General features: G+C 38.5%; 1 protein-coding gene across 2 annotated transcripts in view; it reads left to right on the top strand.

Moving 5' to 3' along the window:
• Positions 1-14,236, top strand: part of LOC127633557 (small G protein signaling modulator 1-like) — a 65,235-nt gene that overhangs the window by 19,024 nt on the left and 31,975 nt on the right. For both annotated transcript variants that reach the window (XM_052112751.1, XM_052112743.1), the window contains exon 3: positions 10,467-10,542. In XM_052112751.1, the coding sequence (XP_051968711.1) occupies positions 10,467-10,542 (76 nt within the window). The remainder of the gene's footprint in view (positions 1-10,466; positions 10,543-14,236) is intronic.

Below are 14,236 nucleotides of genomic sequence, written 5' to 3'. Positions count from 1 at the left end.
GAATTTTCAGTGAAATATACCTTTAAAACAACTGAAGTCCATCTTGAAGACAGCTGGTGTGCAATCTAACGGAGCTGGAGGGATGCAGGGTCTTTGGGTGCACATTTCTTGGTAATGGTACCAGAATGTCTTCCAGAGTGCTGGCACTCTTTCTAGACTCCGGCTGAGGTTGAAGTAGTGGTAATGGATGTATAGCAGTATTGACATTCATATGACTTAACACGTTACTGGCCACAACACTACCCTTTGAGGCTCCGGTCTATGAGGTGTTATTTTGTTGTATATTATAAAGTGTGTCAGCACTAAATGGCAGCTGTTTCTAATATTATATAACACAGAATGACAGTCCTGTGGTTTTGATGTCCATTGTAAACTTCTAACCTCCCTGAAGAGGGATTGTGGCTGTAATTGCTTTCATTGTGTGAATTTGCTTGTTCTTACTGAGTAATCTAATAAACCACTCAACCTTTTACCCTTTCAATTCACACACATGCCCACTCAGTGTGATAAAGCGTAGTTATGTGCAACAAATCATTTTTGCACTGGTGGTAGAATTCGTGACCAATGTAATTTCATTTCACAGCCTGTACTCTTCATTGAGTTTTTGTTCAGAGTTTAAGCGATACTTCAATGTGGTGCCAACACATTTGGGGAGTAACTTGGCAACCCAAGCTGTGAGACTTTCCATGCTATCTCCATGGAAACCATTGTCATGCTGCTGAGACATCAGGGATAGCCATTCTCCAAATAGACCCCCACAGTCTCTCTCTCTCTCTCTCTCTCTCTCTCTCTCATGCATACACTTTCACATGTGTGACAGAGTCTCTACCTATCAATGTACACTACAGTCCAAAGCCTCATCAATAATAATTACAGCTTTGGACACCATTAATAACTATTTATTGATAGATGTCTTTGCACATACTGCATCAGTGCTGTTTAATTCAGGCGTGGCAATACGCTGATGTTCACACTGATGTTTTGCAATTAGACAAGATATTTTGTTTGTTTTCAAGCAGTCTATCTGGCTTTTGGCTCGCAACTCTTCTTGAAATTATCTCTGCTGAAGAAATGGACAAATGTGAATGAGAGAGCAAAACATCTCATTAGTTTATCTGTGTGTTGAGTCAGGACCAGAGGAAAAGCTTTCATGAACTTATAACCTCATGAAAGATTCATGAGTATGCCGTACTGTAGCTGAGTCCTGGGATGGCATGCCGTACTGTAGCTGAGTCCTGGGAATTATTTCTTCCTCAATGAATCTAATTTAATATGGTTTACATGCAGAAGCTGATTGGCTGCTTTGGTTGATGTATTTTGCTAATATGCATGAAGTGGGACTTTATGTTTCTAAAAAGAAAATAACAAAGCATAGACAATTAATTGGAAAAATACAAATAATATTTTAACAGTTAAAAGATGGGCAAGGAGCAGGCTGGAACCAGCTGAACAGTAAACATAAAGTTTAATGGTAAACTTAAAACCAACATAAACAAATGTGTAGCGTGGCCGCGTGCGTCTCTCTCTCTCTAACTGAGTCTCGTCTTTATCCCCCTTCCGGCTGATAAGCCCGATTCTTCACCTGTCTTCACGGCCTGGCCCCGCCCTCCTCCACATCACACTCCTCCATCACCTTTTTTATTGTTTATTTTTACAGGGACAATGCACAATTAAAAGTAATTGCACCAGAATTAGCTAATAGCTAGTTTACATCTGCTGACCTGATTCAGGTCTGAGTGACCACTGTAATTAAAAGATGGGCAAGGAGGAGGTGGTAACAGTAAGCATACTAATAAGTAAGCATTTTAATGGTAAACATAAAACCAACATAAACAAACGTGCTGTGCGGCCGTGTGCGTCACTCTCTCTCTAACTTTTGCCTCCATCTCGTCTTTGTCCCCCTCCTGGCTGATTAGCCTGATTCAGGGATGGCCCTGTGTCTTCACTGCCCGGCCTCATCCTCATCACAAATATCATATAATGGATCCAGCTTAACCTCGTGTGACTCAGCATACACATGTGTGGACATTGTATTTCGGCTTCGCTATACACAATGCAGTGGTAATCAGAATGAATATTCTTAAATTCATATTGAAGTTAAATTCAGAATTCATAATGTATCATTTTATTTTAACAGTTGGCAGTGTCACCTTGAGTCGCAAGTTGGAATCAAGGGCGTGTTGAGTGATCCAGTCAGGCTTCTTAAGCAACCAATTGGCCCAGTTGCTAGGGTGGGTAGAGTCAAGTTGGGTTAACCTCCTTGTGGTTGCTATAATGTGTGGTTTTCGCTCTTGATGGGGTGCACGGTGAGTTGTATGTGGATGCCGGGAGAAAAAGGGGAGAACCCCCAAAAAAATGTATAAATAAAATAAATTGTTCGCAGTGATTGGATGGTGCTGACCATTACTTTGAATCAGAATTAATAACAGTCCTGGAGAAATAATAAACAATTTGATTAAAAAAGCTTGGTAATATTTAAAATTTCAGAACTTAGTCCTGCTGTCCACATGTTGCCATAAACTTTTAAGAAAATATTTGCTCTAGAATTTATTTATTTGCACATTTATTTGGTGCTGTTGTTACAAATCAAAAAGTGAACTGGAAAAACCTCACAGCATTCACACTCTGGTATCAGGATGATAAAATTATGTTGGCTTTGAATACCTCGTGCTTTTCAAAGATGATAAAAACAAAATAATCGTATTACAAATTTAAAATATATTATATTATTAATTTTAATCTGAAATTAAACTATGATAAATGTATGATTCAAGGACCCTACAGTGATGTCAAAGTGACAAACCAGTCTTGCCAACAACTATTTGTTTAGAGAAGAAAATTTGTATTAGAGTATAAATTATTAAAAAGTTTAATATTTCATTGATTTGCAATCATTCGGTTTCTCAGCAAAGCCAGAAAATCTTACTCCCTGGAGGTATGTAAAGGTGTGATTCAAGATATTAAAAAATCATATGATCAAACATGAAATCAAAATTGACCCTATTTACTTTCTTACATGTGCCATGCCTTTTTGTGCACGATTCATCAGCATGTTATTTTATAATAATTGTCTTTGTTATCTTTCATCAAGATGTGATTACTTGCTCCAAATTTACAATGACTATGGATGGGAATCGTGAAGAATTTAATGATTCCAATTCCGATTTCTTTAATGATTCTTCTTGTATTTTTAAAGAATAAATATTTTGAAATAAGAAATGTAATTCTTATTGCATTTAATGCCTCCAGCATTCTGCTGCCAAATGATGAGATCATTTCAGATTTTGACAGAGCAGATATAATCATTTTTTAAACGAATACATATAAGGTATTCGTTTACCATTTCCATTAACGGAGCATCGGTAGAGAGAGTCAGCAGTTTCAAGTTCCTCGGTGTCCACATTACTGAGGAACTCACATGGTCCGTCCACACTGAGGCCGTTGTGAAGAAGGCTCACCAGCGCCTCTTTTTCCTGAGACGGCTGAGGAAGTTTGGAATGAACCAACACATCCTCACACGGTTCTACACTAGTACCGTAGAGAGCATCCTGACTGGCTGCATCACCGCCTGGTACGGCAATAGCACTGCCCACAACTGCAAAGCCCTGCAAAGGGTGGTGCAAACTGCCAGAAACATCATCGGAGGTGAGCTTCCCTCCCTCCAGGACATATATACAAGGCGGTGTGTGAAAAAAGCTGTGTGAGGATCATCAGAGACTCCAGCCACCCGAGTCATGGTCTATTCTCACTGCTACCATCAGACAGGCGGTATCGCAGCATCAGGACCTGCACCAGCCGACTACATGACAGCTTCTTCCCCCAAGCAATCCGACTGTTGAACACTTGATCTATCAGGATCAATACTTAGCACTGCATTTTATTCATCTATAATCTCACACTGGACTATCAACATATTCTCCTCAATACAACTACTATATATATTTCATATACTCTTACTTATTGTATATTGTGTATTCTATATTGTGTGTATTGTCTACTGTACATTGTATATAATTATTGTGTTGTGTAAGTATGTGTACATTTGATATGTAAATTGTGTTGTGTAAGCATGTTGTTTACTGTAATTGGTATATGTCTCGTCACTGTCATAACTGCTATGTTGCTCGGAACTGCACACAAGAATTTCACCTACTGTTGCACTTGTGTACATGGTAGTGTGACAATAAAGTGATTTGATTTGATAATACAATTCTCTTTAAATATGTATTTACATAGATGCAATCCAGTAATATACATTAACTATATATTAAAGGAGTGGTTCACCCATAAATGAATTCTCTCATCATTTACTCACTCTTATGTTGTCTCAAACTCTTTCTCTCTTCTGCAGAACACAAACAAACATATTTTAATGGAGATATAATGTCTGTTTGTCCATTGTAGCGAAGAAGCTGGGGCAGTTGTGTTAAGATCCATGTGCAGCTTTAATAACAGTATAAATAGTAAAACAAAGTAAAGATGGAGATTGGCCTGTTGGCCAATTGGCCACTCTGTCAGTGAATGGCATGCTGTAAGTGGACATGAGCTTGATCCCAGATAGCCTTGCTGCATCCAGTCATCGACTACATGTCCATCAAACTTCTCCCCAGACCAGGGAAAAGTGGAGGTTGAAAACCTAGGATGCACTTGAAGGGAGTGGTTCCGAAGGCTGGTTTGCACAGTGAATTTTGCGCATACTCTGCACAGGGAAGGAAACGGCTCTAGTCTTGCTGATTGACTTGACAGTACGCCCGGAGGAATTTACCAAGCTCCTGATTTAGACATTCCGCTTGACTTTTCGGATTGGGGGTGATAACCAGAGGTTAGGCTTACATTGACGTTGAGCAATCTGAAGAATGCTGACCAGACTGGGAAGGTGAATTGGGGCCCATGGTCAGAGACAATGTCTTCAGGTAGGCCATAAAAACAGAAGACATATTGGAACAGGTTCTCAGCACATTCCATAGACGAGGGGAGCTTGGGAAGAGGGATGAATCTACAAGACTTAGAGAATCGGTCCACCACGGTTAAAATGGTAGTGAAACCCTGAGGGTTGGGTAGATCCATGCGAAATGGGACAAAGGACATCGAGGGGCAGATAGAGGCTGAAGGAGACCAGACGGGAGCTGTTATAGATATAGCTGAATAGATTTAGAGGTGGCACACACACATTGTAGATAATCTTTTTTACATAGTCAGCGACCTCAGTTGCTAGGTTCTCCCACCAAAATCGGTTTTGCACTAACCTGCAAGTAGCTTGTGCGCCTGGATGTCCCGAGCAGGCAGAGTCATTAACCTACTGAAGAACTCTGTTGCATAAGGAGCTGGGAACAAAGACTTTATCTGGAGGGCAGTCAGCGGGAGTGGGTTCTTGGTTCGGAGCTTGGGTGATGTCTGGGATGATGCAAGTCATGTTGTTGCCAGTAGAGGGGTCATAATTGCGGGACAGGGCATCAGCTTTGGTGTTCTTGGAACCAGGTCGAAAGGTGATGGTGAAATCGAACCTGGAGAAGAGGAACCATCGAGCCTGATGAGGATTTAAGCGCTTAGGTTTAATTGAGGGGAATTGACTGTAGAGAGCTGACTGGACGACAGGCTTTCAGGTTATCCAGGCGAATGGCAAGTTTGATGAATTCATCCAGAGATCTCCCCTCATCACGACATGCTAGTTCCATTTGAAGATCAGGATTTAACCCCTGACAGAACAATAGCTTCAAAGGGTCCTCCACCCACCCAGTTTGTACTGCTAGCATGTGGAAGGATAAGGCGAATACAGCAGCAGACTTATTACCATGTTTTAAACTCAAAAGAAGTTCTCCCGGGTCCTTACCACCCTCAAAGTGCACAAAGACGTCCCGTAAATGAGCTAGGAAGTAAGACAAGTAACACTTTAAGATGTTCTCATGACTCCAAACTGCCGTAGCACAGTCTAGTTCTTTTCATGACAGCAGTGATACAATGAAGGGAACACAAGCTTCATCATTGGGATACATGTGAGGTAGTTGAGACAGGAAAAATAAATCCTTGACACTTACTGGGTGATACGTCAAATTTCTCTGGAAGCAAGAGTAGAGGATTAACAACAGCAGTAGAGGGCGTTGTGCTGCAGGATGAGTTGTTGAAACCCCCTCCTAAGATACATTTGGGTTTGGCTGCACGGATTTGAAGAGCTCTTCCGTGATTGAGGTGAGCTTGCACAGCTGTTGATGGTGACTAGTAAGAGTGGCTACTTGTGCTGAAACAAGCTTGTGTAACTGTTGGAATGCTGTGGGATCTAAGTTGGGCGAAGTCTTCTGTGGTAAAGGCGCCAGGGCAGCTGTGTTAAGAGCCATGCACATCGATAATAATAGTATACATAGTAAAACAATGTAGCAAATAAAAAAAAAAAAAAAGGAAAGCGAAGTTTCGTTACACAGGCAGACAGTCCAGAATGGCAAACCAAGTAAATCCGAGAGGCAGAGGGGTAATCCGTTAAACAGGCCTAAAATCCAAAAACTCACAAGCAGGCTGGGAAATATGAGAAAACAGGCAGGAATCAAAACACAGGGTAAACGGTAAACAGTAATGGTAATGGTAATGGTAATGGTAATGGTAATGGTAATGGTAATGGTAATGGTAATGGTAATGGTAATGGTAATGGTAATGGTAATGGTAATGGTCACTCAGAAATGTTGACTAGGCAAGCAAGACTTCGCAATGAATGCGAGAAACCAGGGATCTTAAATAGCCAGAGTAAATGTGGAACAGGTGTGAGAATAATCAGTCTGATTAGAGGATTATGGGAAATGTAGATCGGCGACCTCTGGCGGTGTACAGGGGAGATAGCAGGGGCTGCCGGTGTAACATCCGTACAATGCAAGTTAATTTTTTAAGCGTCAAAAATGAAATGAAGGTAGCAAATAGGTAATCTATGCGATTTAAGACCATATGGTTACACTTCCTGACACTTGACGCATGCACATTTTTTAATGATACAGATTATGATCAATTCTGAGACTGTCAGCCTAAGAAACTGCTGAAACATCACCAAAACACTCAAAGAAAACATTTTCTTTTTTTCTTCTTTGACATTATATATCTCTGGGTGTAAATAAGGTGGCTCCTAAAAACTGCTTTTGTTTTATTCCCAATCATGTACAATTTTATGTTGACTCAACAAAGCAATCAAGTTATAGCATTACAAAAATTATTTATCCTAGTGTACAATAATGTCTACAAACAAATAAAACATAATAATTGTACATAAGAACTAATTACACATGCAAACACTACAATGAGTAAATGTTTGCATAGCATGCAGACATGATTTTAGTAACAAGATGAGTTTAATTCTGTATCATCTGAGCCAACATTAAGTCTGTGTCATGTACTTGGTGCCATCTCCTGGTGGCCATATGTAAGAGTTTCACCAATAACATGTCTCTAGCGTTTAGCGTTACATGAATCTACATAATTTCCTATGACGTCATCCGATCCAGAAAAGCTAACCTGTTTTCGGCCAGACTGCAAAATGCCAGATGCTGTGTGCACATTGTGCTTTGTGTCAATTATCTAATGATCTGTGCATCTGATTACATTGTGTGTGGGCTCGTTTGAAAGATAATCACCCCCTCTAAGTAATGGTATATTATATGTCATGCTCTGTTAATTTTTTATGAAGTTACAAGCAAAAATGCTGCATATAAGCAACACATGTTCACATGAAACATAAATGTCAAAGACAATGTATACTTAACTATTATTGGCTATATTTTTTTTTTTAGTAAAATACAAATATTGTTGTATTCTACTCTGAGCTTTCCAACAACATATGGCACATGGCTTTTTGATGAGTTTGATCTTTTTACTGATTACAATAATATGTACAGTGCAAATATTTTCTAAAATTATAAAAAAGCTTAAGCTTTCAAATACCTCAGTTACCTATGTGTTGATCCTTGTGTTGATCAAGACTGTAGTTATTAATATTTTGACAAAAAAAAAAATAAAATAGCAGGCCCCTCTGAGCTTAAACGGTTAATCCCTACTAACTTTAATGTAAAAAAAGGTTACGGAAATAATAGCAAATAACAATACCATTGCCCTTTATTTTCACTGAATATCCCATTTCATTATGGAAACTAAATGGATTGCTGTTCATGTTAATTTTGACTACATTTAAAAAGTAGTGTGTTCACAATCTTGGGATTCTGAGAAAGAATGAGTTTGTGTAGCCTTGAAAATCTTTTAGGACATATCATGTCAACATAATATGCTCTGAAGAGCTTATGTTCCTGCTGCATTAGAACGTTTTTGGGAAATGGAGAGTAAATATCAAAATCAGAGTACACCCACAGTCTGATCGCTAAGGCAGGATGCTTACAGTAATTGATGTCGAGGATGTTGGGAATTTTCTAGGAAGTACTGTATATGAAAGTGTTATTGGTTCAGAATCAAGTGAGCAGACATTATCCAGTAGAACAATTAAGAATAATGGACAACTCAAGGTCAAAGACTGGGTAAGACTGGGTACACTCATGAATATAAGACCATTAGAACGTTTTTGGGAAATGGAGAATAAATATCAAAATCAGAGTACACCCACAGTCTGATCGCTAAGGCAGGATGCTTACAGTAATTGATGTCGAGGATGTTGGGAATTTTCTAGGAAGTACTGTATATGAAAGTGTTATTGGTTCAGAATCAAGTGAGCAGACATTATCCAGTAGAACAATTAAGAATAATGGACAACTCAAGGTCAAAGACTGGGTAAGACTGGGTACACTCATGAATATAAGACCTGTATTAAGAGTAAATCCATATACAATCTGGTGTGAACCCTTTTCAGGCCATACAGTCACTTTGTGTATTGTGTGTATAAGGTAGCCACTGATTAAACATGCTCAAAATAAAATTACTGCAGGCTATCACTCTCAGCCAGACTCATCTACTACCCAGAGGAAAAAAAAATATATTGCTCAGAGGTTGCTCTTTCACTGCTCAGGAAATTATTTAATTGAGTTCTCAATTATGTTTAATTTAAGTGTATAGTCTGTCTCATATATTTCTCCTAAAATGAATTGGGAAAAGTGTATATACACCGATCAGCCACAACATTAAAACTACCTGCCTAATATTGTGTAGGTCCCCTTCGCGCTGCCAAAACAGTGCTAACCCGTATCTCAGAATAGCACCTCTGGAATTTACTCATAAAAGTGCCCAAAAAAAAAAAAAAAACATCCAATAAGGGGCAGTTCTGTGGACGGAAATGCCTTGTTGAAGAGAGAGGTCAACAGAGAATGGCCAGACTGGTTTGAACTGACAAAGTCTACTGTAACTCAGATAACCGCTCTGTACAATTGTGGTTGGCACTGTTTTGGCGGCACGAGGAGGACCTACACAATATTAGGCAGGTGGTTTTAATGTTGTGGCTGGTTGGTGTATATATACATAAACAAGACAATTGTTGACATACAATTGATGTGGATAGCACTGAGCAGATAATATGGTCTTGGAAATAACAAAGATAAAATTGAAATCGTCTGACTTTTGAATGCAGTCTTTGGTCAGTTTTGAGAAATTGTTGAGATCTCTTCTGAAACTAGAGACACATGTAAGATTATTAGGGTCTGTTTATCGGGAGAAACATCTGAGAAGCAAGAGATCTAAGCAAAAGTCTGCATTTGATCTCCATTTAATCTCATTGCTATCTTGAAGAATAAACACCTATTCCTATAGGTGAATACAGAGAGCCTAGCAGTGTTCAGGAATGTCTTTATGTGTGTGCTACTGTATATTGCAGTTCAGGCAAATTCTACATTCTCAACATGATTTTAGTTTACCTTCACCTTTTAAACTTGCTCAAACACTGACAAAAAACCTGAACCAATAATTTTTTAGAATATGTATTTCTTTGTATGCAAATTGCTGTGTGTGTGTGTGTGTATTATGTATGTGTTCAGACTTGGAAAGACATTATAAAGATAGTGGCATTTGAACATGAATAATTTCAGAGCAGGGCTACTGTAGAACTGCCATCCACAGTCAAGATGAGGAAACGCTTTATAGAAATCATGCATATGAACTCTCAATTTCTTCTTTTCCTATTCATAGTCTAGGGAGGTGAGTCATCCATCTAGAATGGTTCGCATATGCCTACTTCCTACAGTACTCACCCTGTATTGACTCTCCTTCCTGTTTTTTTGTTTTTGATTTTTTTGCCGTTTACTTGATTTTTTTCTGTTTCTATTACAACTTTGAGTGTTTGATGCTACTAATGAGAGTGCTTGTGAGTGGAATTGCATTTGCATTCATAAGAATTGCAGTGTTTGACAGATGCCCATCTGATTATCCACAAAGCACAAAATAAGCTATGGATGTTTGCTAAAGTTTTTTCATCCTCTAGCCATTCAGCCAACTCAATTGTCTCCCTTTTTCCACTCCTATACCTTAATTTGCTTCTTTGTTAATCTCCCTGTCCACCCCAGGTCAAGCAGATCATGGAGGAAGCAGTCACAAGGAAGTTTGTCCATGAAGACAGCAGCCATATTGTCTCATTCTGTGGTAAGTCAAAACAGCATAGAACCCAGGGTTTCCACAGTCATGGAAAGCCTGGAAATATCAGGAAATTTTAACAGGGATGCAAACTACTCACCTTTCAGCTAAAGTTACTTTCTCTGAAGCTAATTTTTCTTATTAAAATCACTTGAAAGGGTTACTTTAAGATTACAAAAAACTTTCAATAAAACAAAAAGTTTTAAATCCAACATACGAATCAACTGAAAATATACAGTATCTGGAACACCTGCTATGACCTTCTCACCTTTTTCACCTCTCATGAGTTTGCATCCCTGTTTTAAAATAGTGTTTTGCAAGGCCTGGAAAGTCATGGAAATTAATAATATCTTAAAAACCAAGGACATTTCTATAGTGAATACTTTTTTTAGTTATGCTCTACTCTGTATATTTCACTGGCTAGATATTACTGTTGTATAGAGCATTTGTACAGAAAATCTTTTAAAAGTTATATTGGGATGATTCTCATGAAACCTCTCAAGACAATGTCAACGACATTATTTTCAGGACAGTTGTGCACATTTCACTCCTCAATTCTAATTACCACAGTGTGAAAAAGGATGATCATTTTGATGTTTTCTTTACTGCACCAGGAATTTTTCATCCATCCATCCATCCATCCATCGTCAACCGCTTATCCTGTGTACAGGGTCGCGGGGGGCTGGAGCCTATCCCAGCTAACTTTGGGCGAAAGGCAGGGACCAGGAATTTTTATTTTATAAAAATTTTTGTTTATCCATCATAATAGTACTCCTCCCTAAGTAGTTCCTTTCATTTTCATTCATTTTAATGTAAAAATAATTTTAGAACTGCATCTCTTTTAGTGTAATACAGTAAAACAAAATGGACTGTGTTACGATAATGAGGATCATTATTAAAAACAATGGGAATAGGACAAGTAAAAAGTCTGGACACATTACAATAAAGAGAACTGGGGGTAAAATATATTTAAGTGCCCTAAAAATAAAAAATGTAAATGTCTGTGGAACATTAAAATGCTAATGCTCGGGGAAGCATCGGAGCAAACATTTGGCAAGCCTTGAGAGCATGAAAGTGTACAAATGTCAGTGAAGGGAAGAATGAGGAGTTCCATGATAAAAAAAAAATCAAGTGATAATTTAGATGTGTTTGCAAATGTTGTAATCGATGCTGTAGTAATTACTATCAGCCATTGTGCTGAAAATCTAACTATAATGCAACTGCTGCCAGGTTATATTTGCCCTGTTAGGTTAAGTGTTAGTCATGTCCCGCTTTATCCGTATTTAACAGCTTTTATAACTCCAGGATGCTGGCAATCTTTTCACCTCCCCTGAAATTTAAGTGCTGCTGGCAGGGTTGATGTCACGGTAAATTTAAGTGTTTTCCTTCCCTACATCCCAGCTATTATTGTTCTCAAAAAATGTCTCATCGGGGGTAGCAAAAAGCACAAAAACCTTGCATTTCATGCTCACAGAAACAGCTAATGTACTCACTTCCTTTAGCCCCACTGAGGTGTTTATTAATAACAACATTCATATACCTTCTATGAAAAATATCTTGAAATTGTTTAGTCAACACATTTTAGTCATGCCTATAACAGCACAGGATTAATGGAAAGATTATAAGTCATACATGCAGTGTAGATTGCTGTCTTAAGCCAGCCAGAAATCGAGTTCTGATTTATCAAGGTTTTTCCACTGTCCTGCTCTTATCTCCATCTCATGTCCATTCAACTGTTGCATGACTCCTGCCAGGTCACTGACAATTATTATATAACACAAATAGGCCATAGAAGAGGCACTTTTTTGGAGAATCAGAACAAAACAGTACATATTAAAAGCGTAGTCTCATGTAGCCTTGTGTGAAATTCTGTGTGAATAAATAACTTTCATTTGGGTGACAATGACAGCAGAGTTGAAATTTGTAAGCTTTGCACTGCTAGAATTTCATAAGGTGGAACTACCAAAAACATTTTTAACACAACTAATCTGATTACTCACCTTAAAGATCGACACAGCAAGGAATATGATGATTTTGTTAAAGCTGCAATTGAGTCTGCAAGCTTCATCTGTCAGAATTCAGTTAATGTGAGTTTAGAACAAAAAATTAAGAAATCGCACCATTTTAATGTGAGCCTAACAAGAGGATATTCAGAATTTAGTAAATTTTGTATGGTAATGTGAGTTAATAATGTGAATTTGTTACAGTGTTTTGTTAATAAATTAGACCAGTTTTTCTGAAAACATGGAAGACATGTAGAGACATAAAGAATGAAGTAATTTTCCCCCCGAAAGTTTCTTTCATCATGTAATTAATTGTTGGTGATTTGAAACAAGGTAGCATGAAAAAGCAGAACAACCAAACTATCATTATTGGCAGATGTGGTTCTACATAATTGGATATCAGTATCAGCATACAAATTTGGTATTGGGTTGTTACTACTGGGTTTTAACAGTATGTGTTGTTTAGGGGCTAGTTTATATTAAGTAGTTGATACCACAATGATAGACCGGTGTGGAAAGCATCAATTCAAATAATTGCAGAACAGTGTCTGCCTGTGACTGGCTGTACAGAAACACTGAAAACATTACCGGAAGTGTGTGTAGACTTTGTAATCAGCATATCTACTGAATAAGTACTGATTATTTCATAGACATAACTCAGAAACAAAGCACAATAAACAAAGCTTCATGTGAATATTTTGCTTCAAACAAAACCCTGAGGGGTCAATTCAATAAGAACTGAAAAACTTTTCCCCAGTTAATTGCACATACTGTTTGCGATGCACCCGATTCACTAATGAAATTATGCAGATCAGGCAACGTCGCAAATGCGGCCTCAAAATCGGTGCTAAACGAAATTTGCATGAGCAATCGCTGATTTTCTGGGCCGAGTCTGAATAATTTATTGCAGAGGATGCTGCATACCACCATAATTTGACACTCTTCTTGGACTGTACAGAATCACTCCACTACTTATAGGAGCACATGCCTAAGGTACACTTGACTACACTGTATGTCTGGATATATGCCAGGTTATACTCCATCATTTGATCATCATAATTTGATGAAATCCTACTGCCGTGATCGATATACCTATAAATATAAAAATTTCTCCTTTCGTGTTTATAAATAATCTCTTTATCTTCACGTTATTAAAATTCTTCATCTCAGAAAATTGAAAGATTTTCAAAACATCAACATATGTAAAGAATTGGGGTCTCTGGTGGCATTTGCTGGAATAAAAATAACATTTACATAAAATGACAACTATGGGCAATTCAGTAGTTTATACGTTAATGTAATCGTCTTGGTTACTGTCGTAACCTCCGTTCCCTGATGGAGGGAACAATACGTTGTGTTGATGTAGTGACACAAGGGGTTGCTCTTGGGAGCCCCAAATACCTCTGATCTTTGAGAAAAGGCCAATGGGAATTGGTGAGTGGAATTTGCCTGCCACTCCCCCGGACATACAGGTATAAAAGGAGCTGGCATTCAGCAGGTAGCTCAGCATTCTGGCGAGAGGGACACAACGTGTCGTTCCCTCCATCAGGGAATGGAGGTTACGACAGTAACCAAGATGTACACTCTCTGTCAATAACTCAATGTTGTGTTGATGTAGTGAAACTAGGGGTCCCTTTACAAAACGCCACAACCAGCTGAGCTGTGTTACATGGACTGGCGGTGCAGGCAGATCACTGTGT

Source organism: Xyrauchen texanus, chromosome 3, assembly GCF_025860055.1.
Source record: "Xyrauchen texanus isolate HMW12.3.18 chromosome 3, RBS_HiC_50CHRs, whole genome shotgun sequence".
In the NCBI taxonomy this organism is placed as follows: domain Eukaryota; kingdom Metazoa; phylum Chordata; class Actinopteri; order Cypriniformes; family Catostomidae; genus Xyrauchen; species Xyrauchen texanus.
This window is presented reverse-complemented; position numbering and strand designations above follow the sequence as displayed.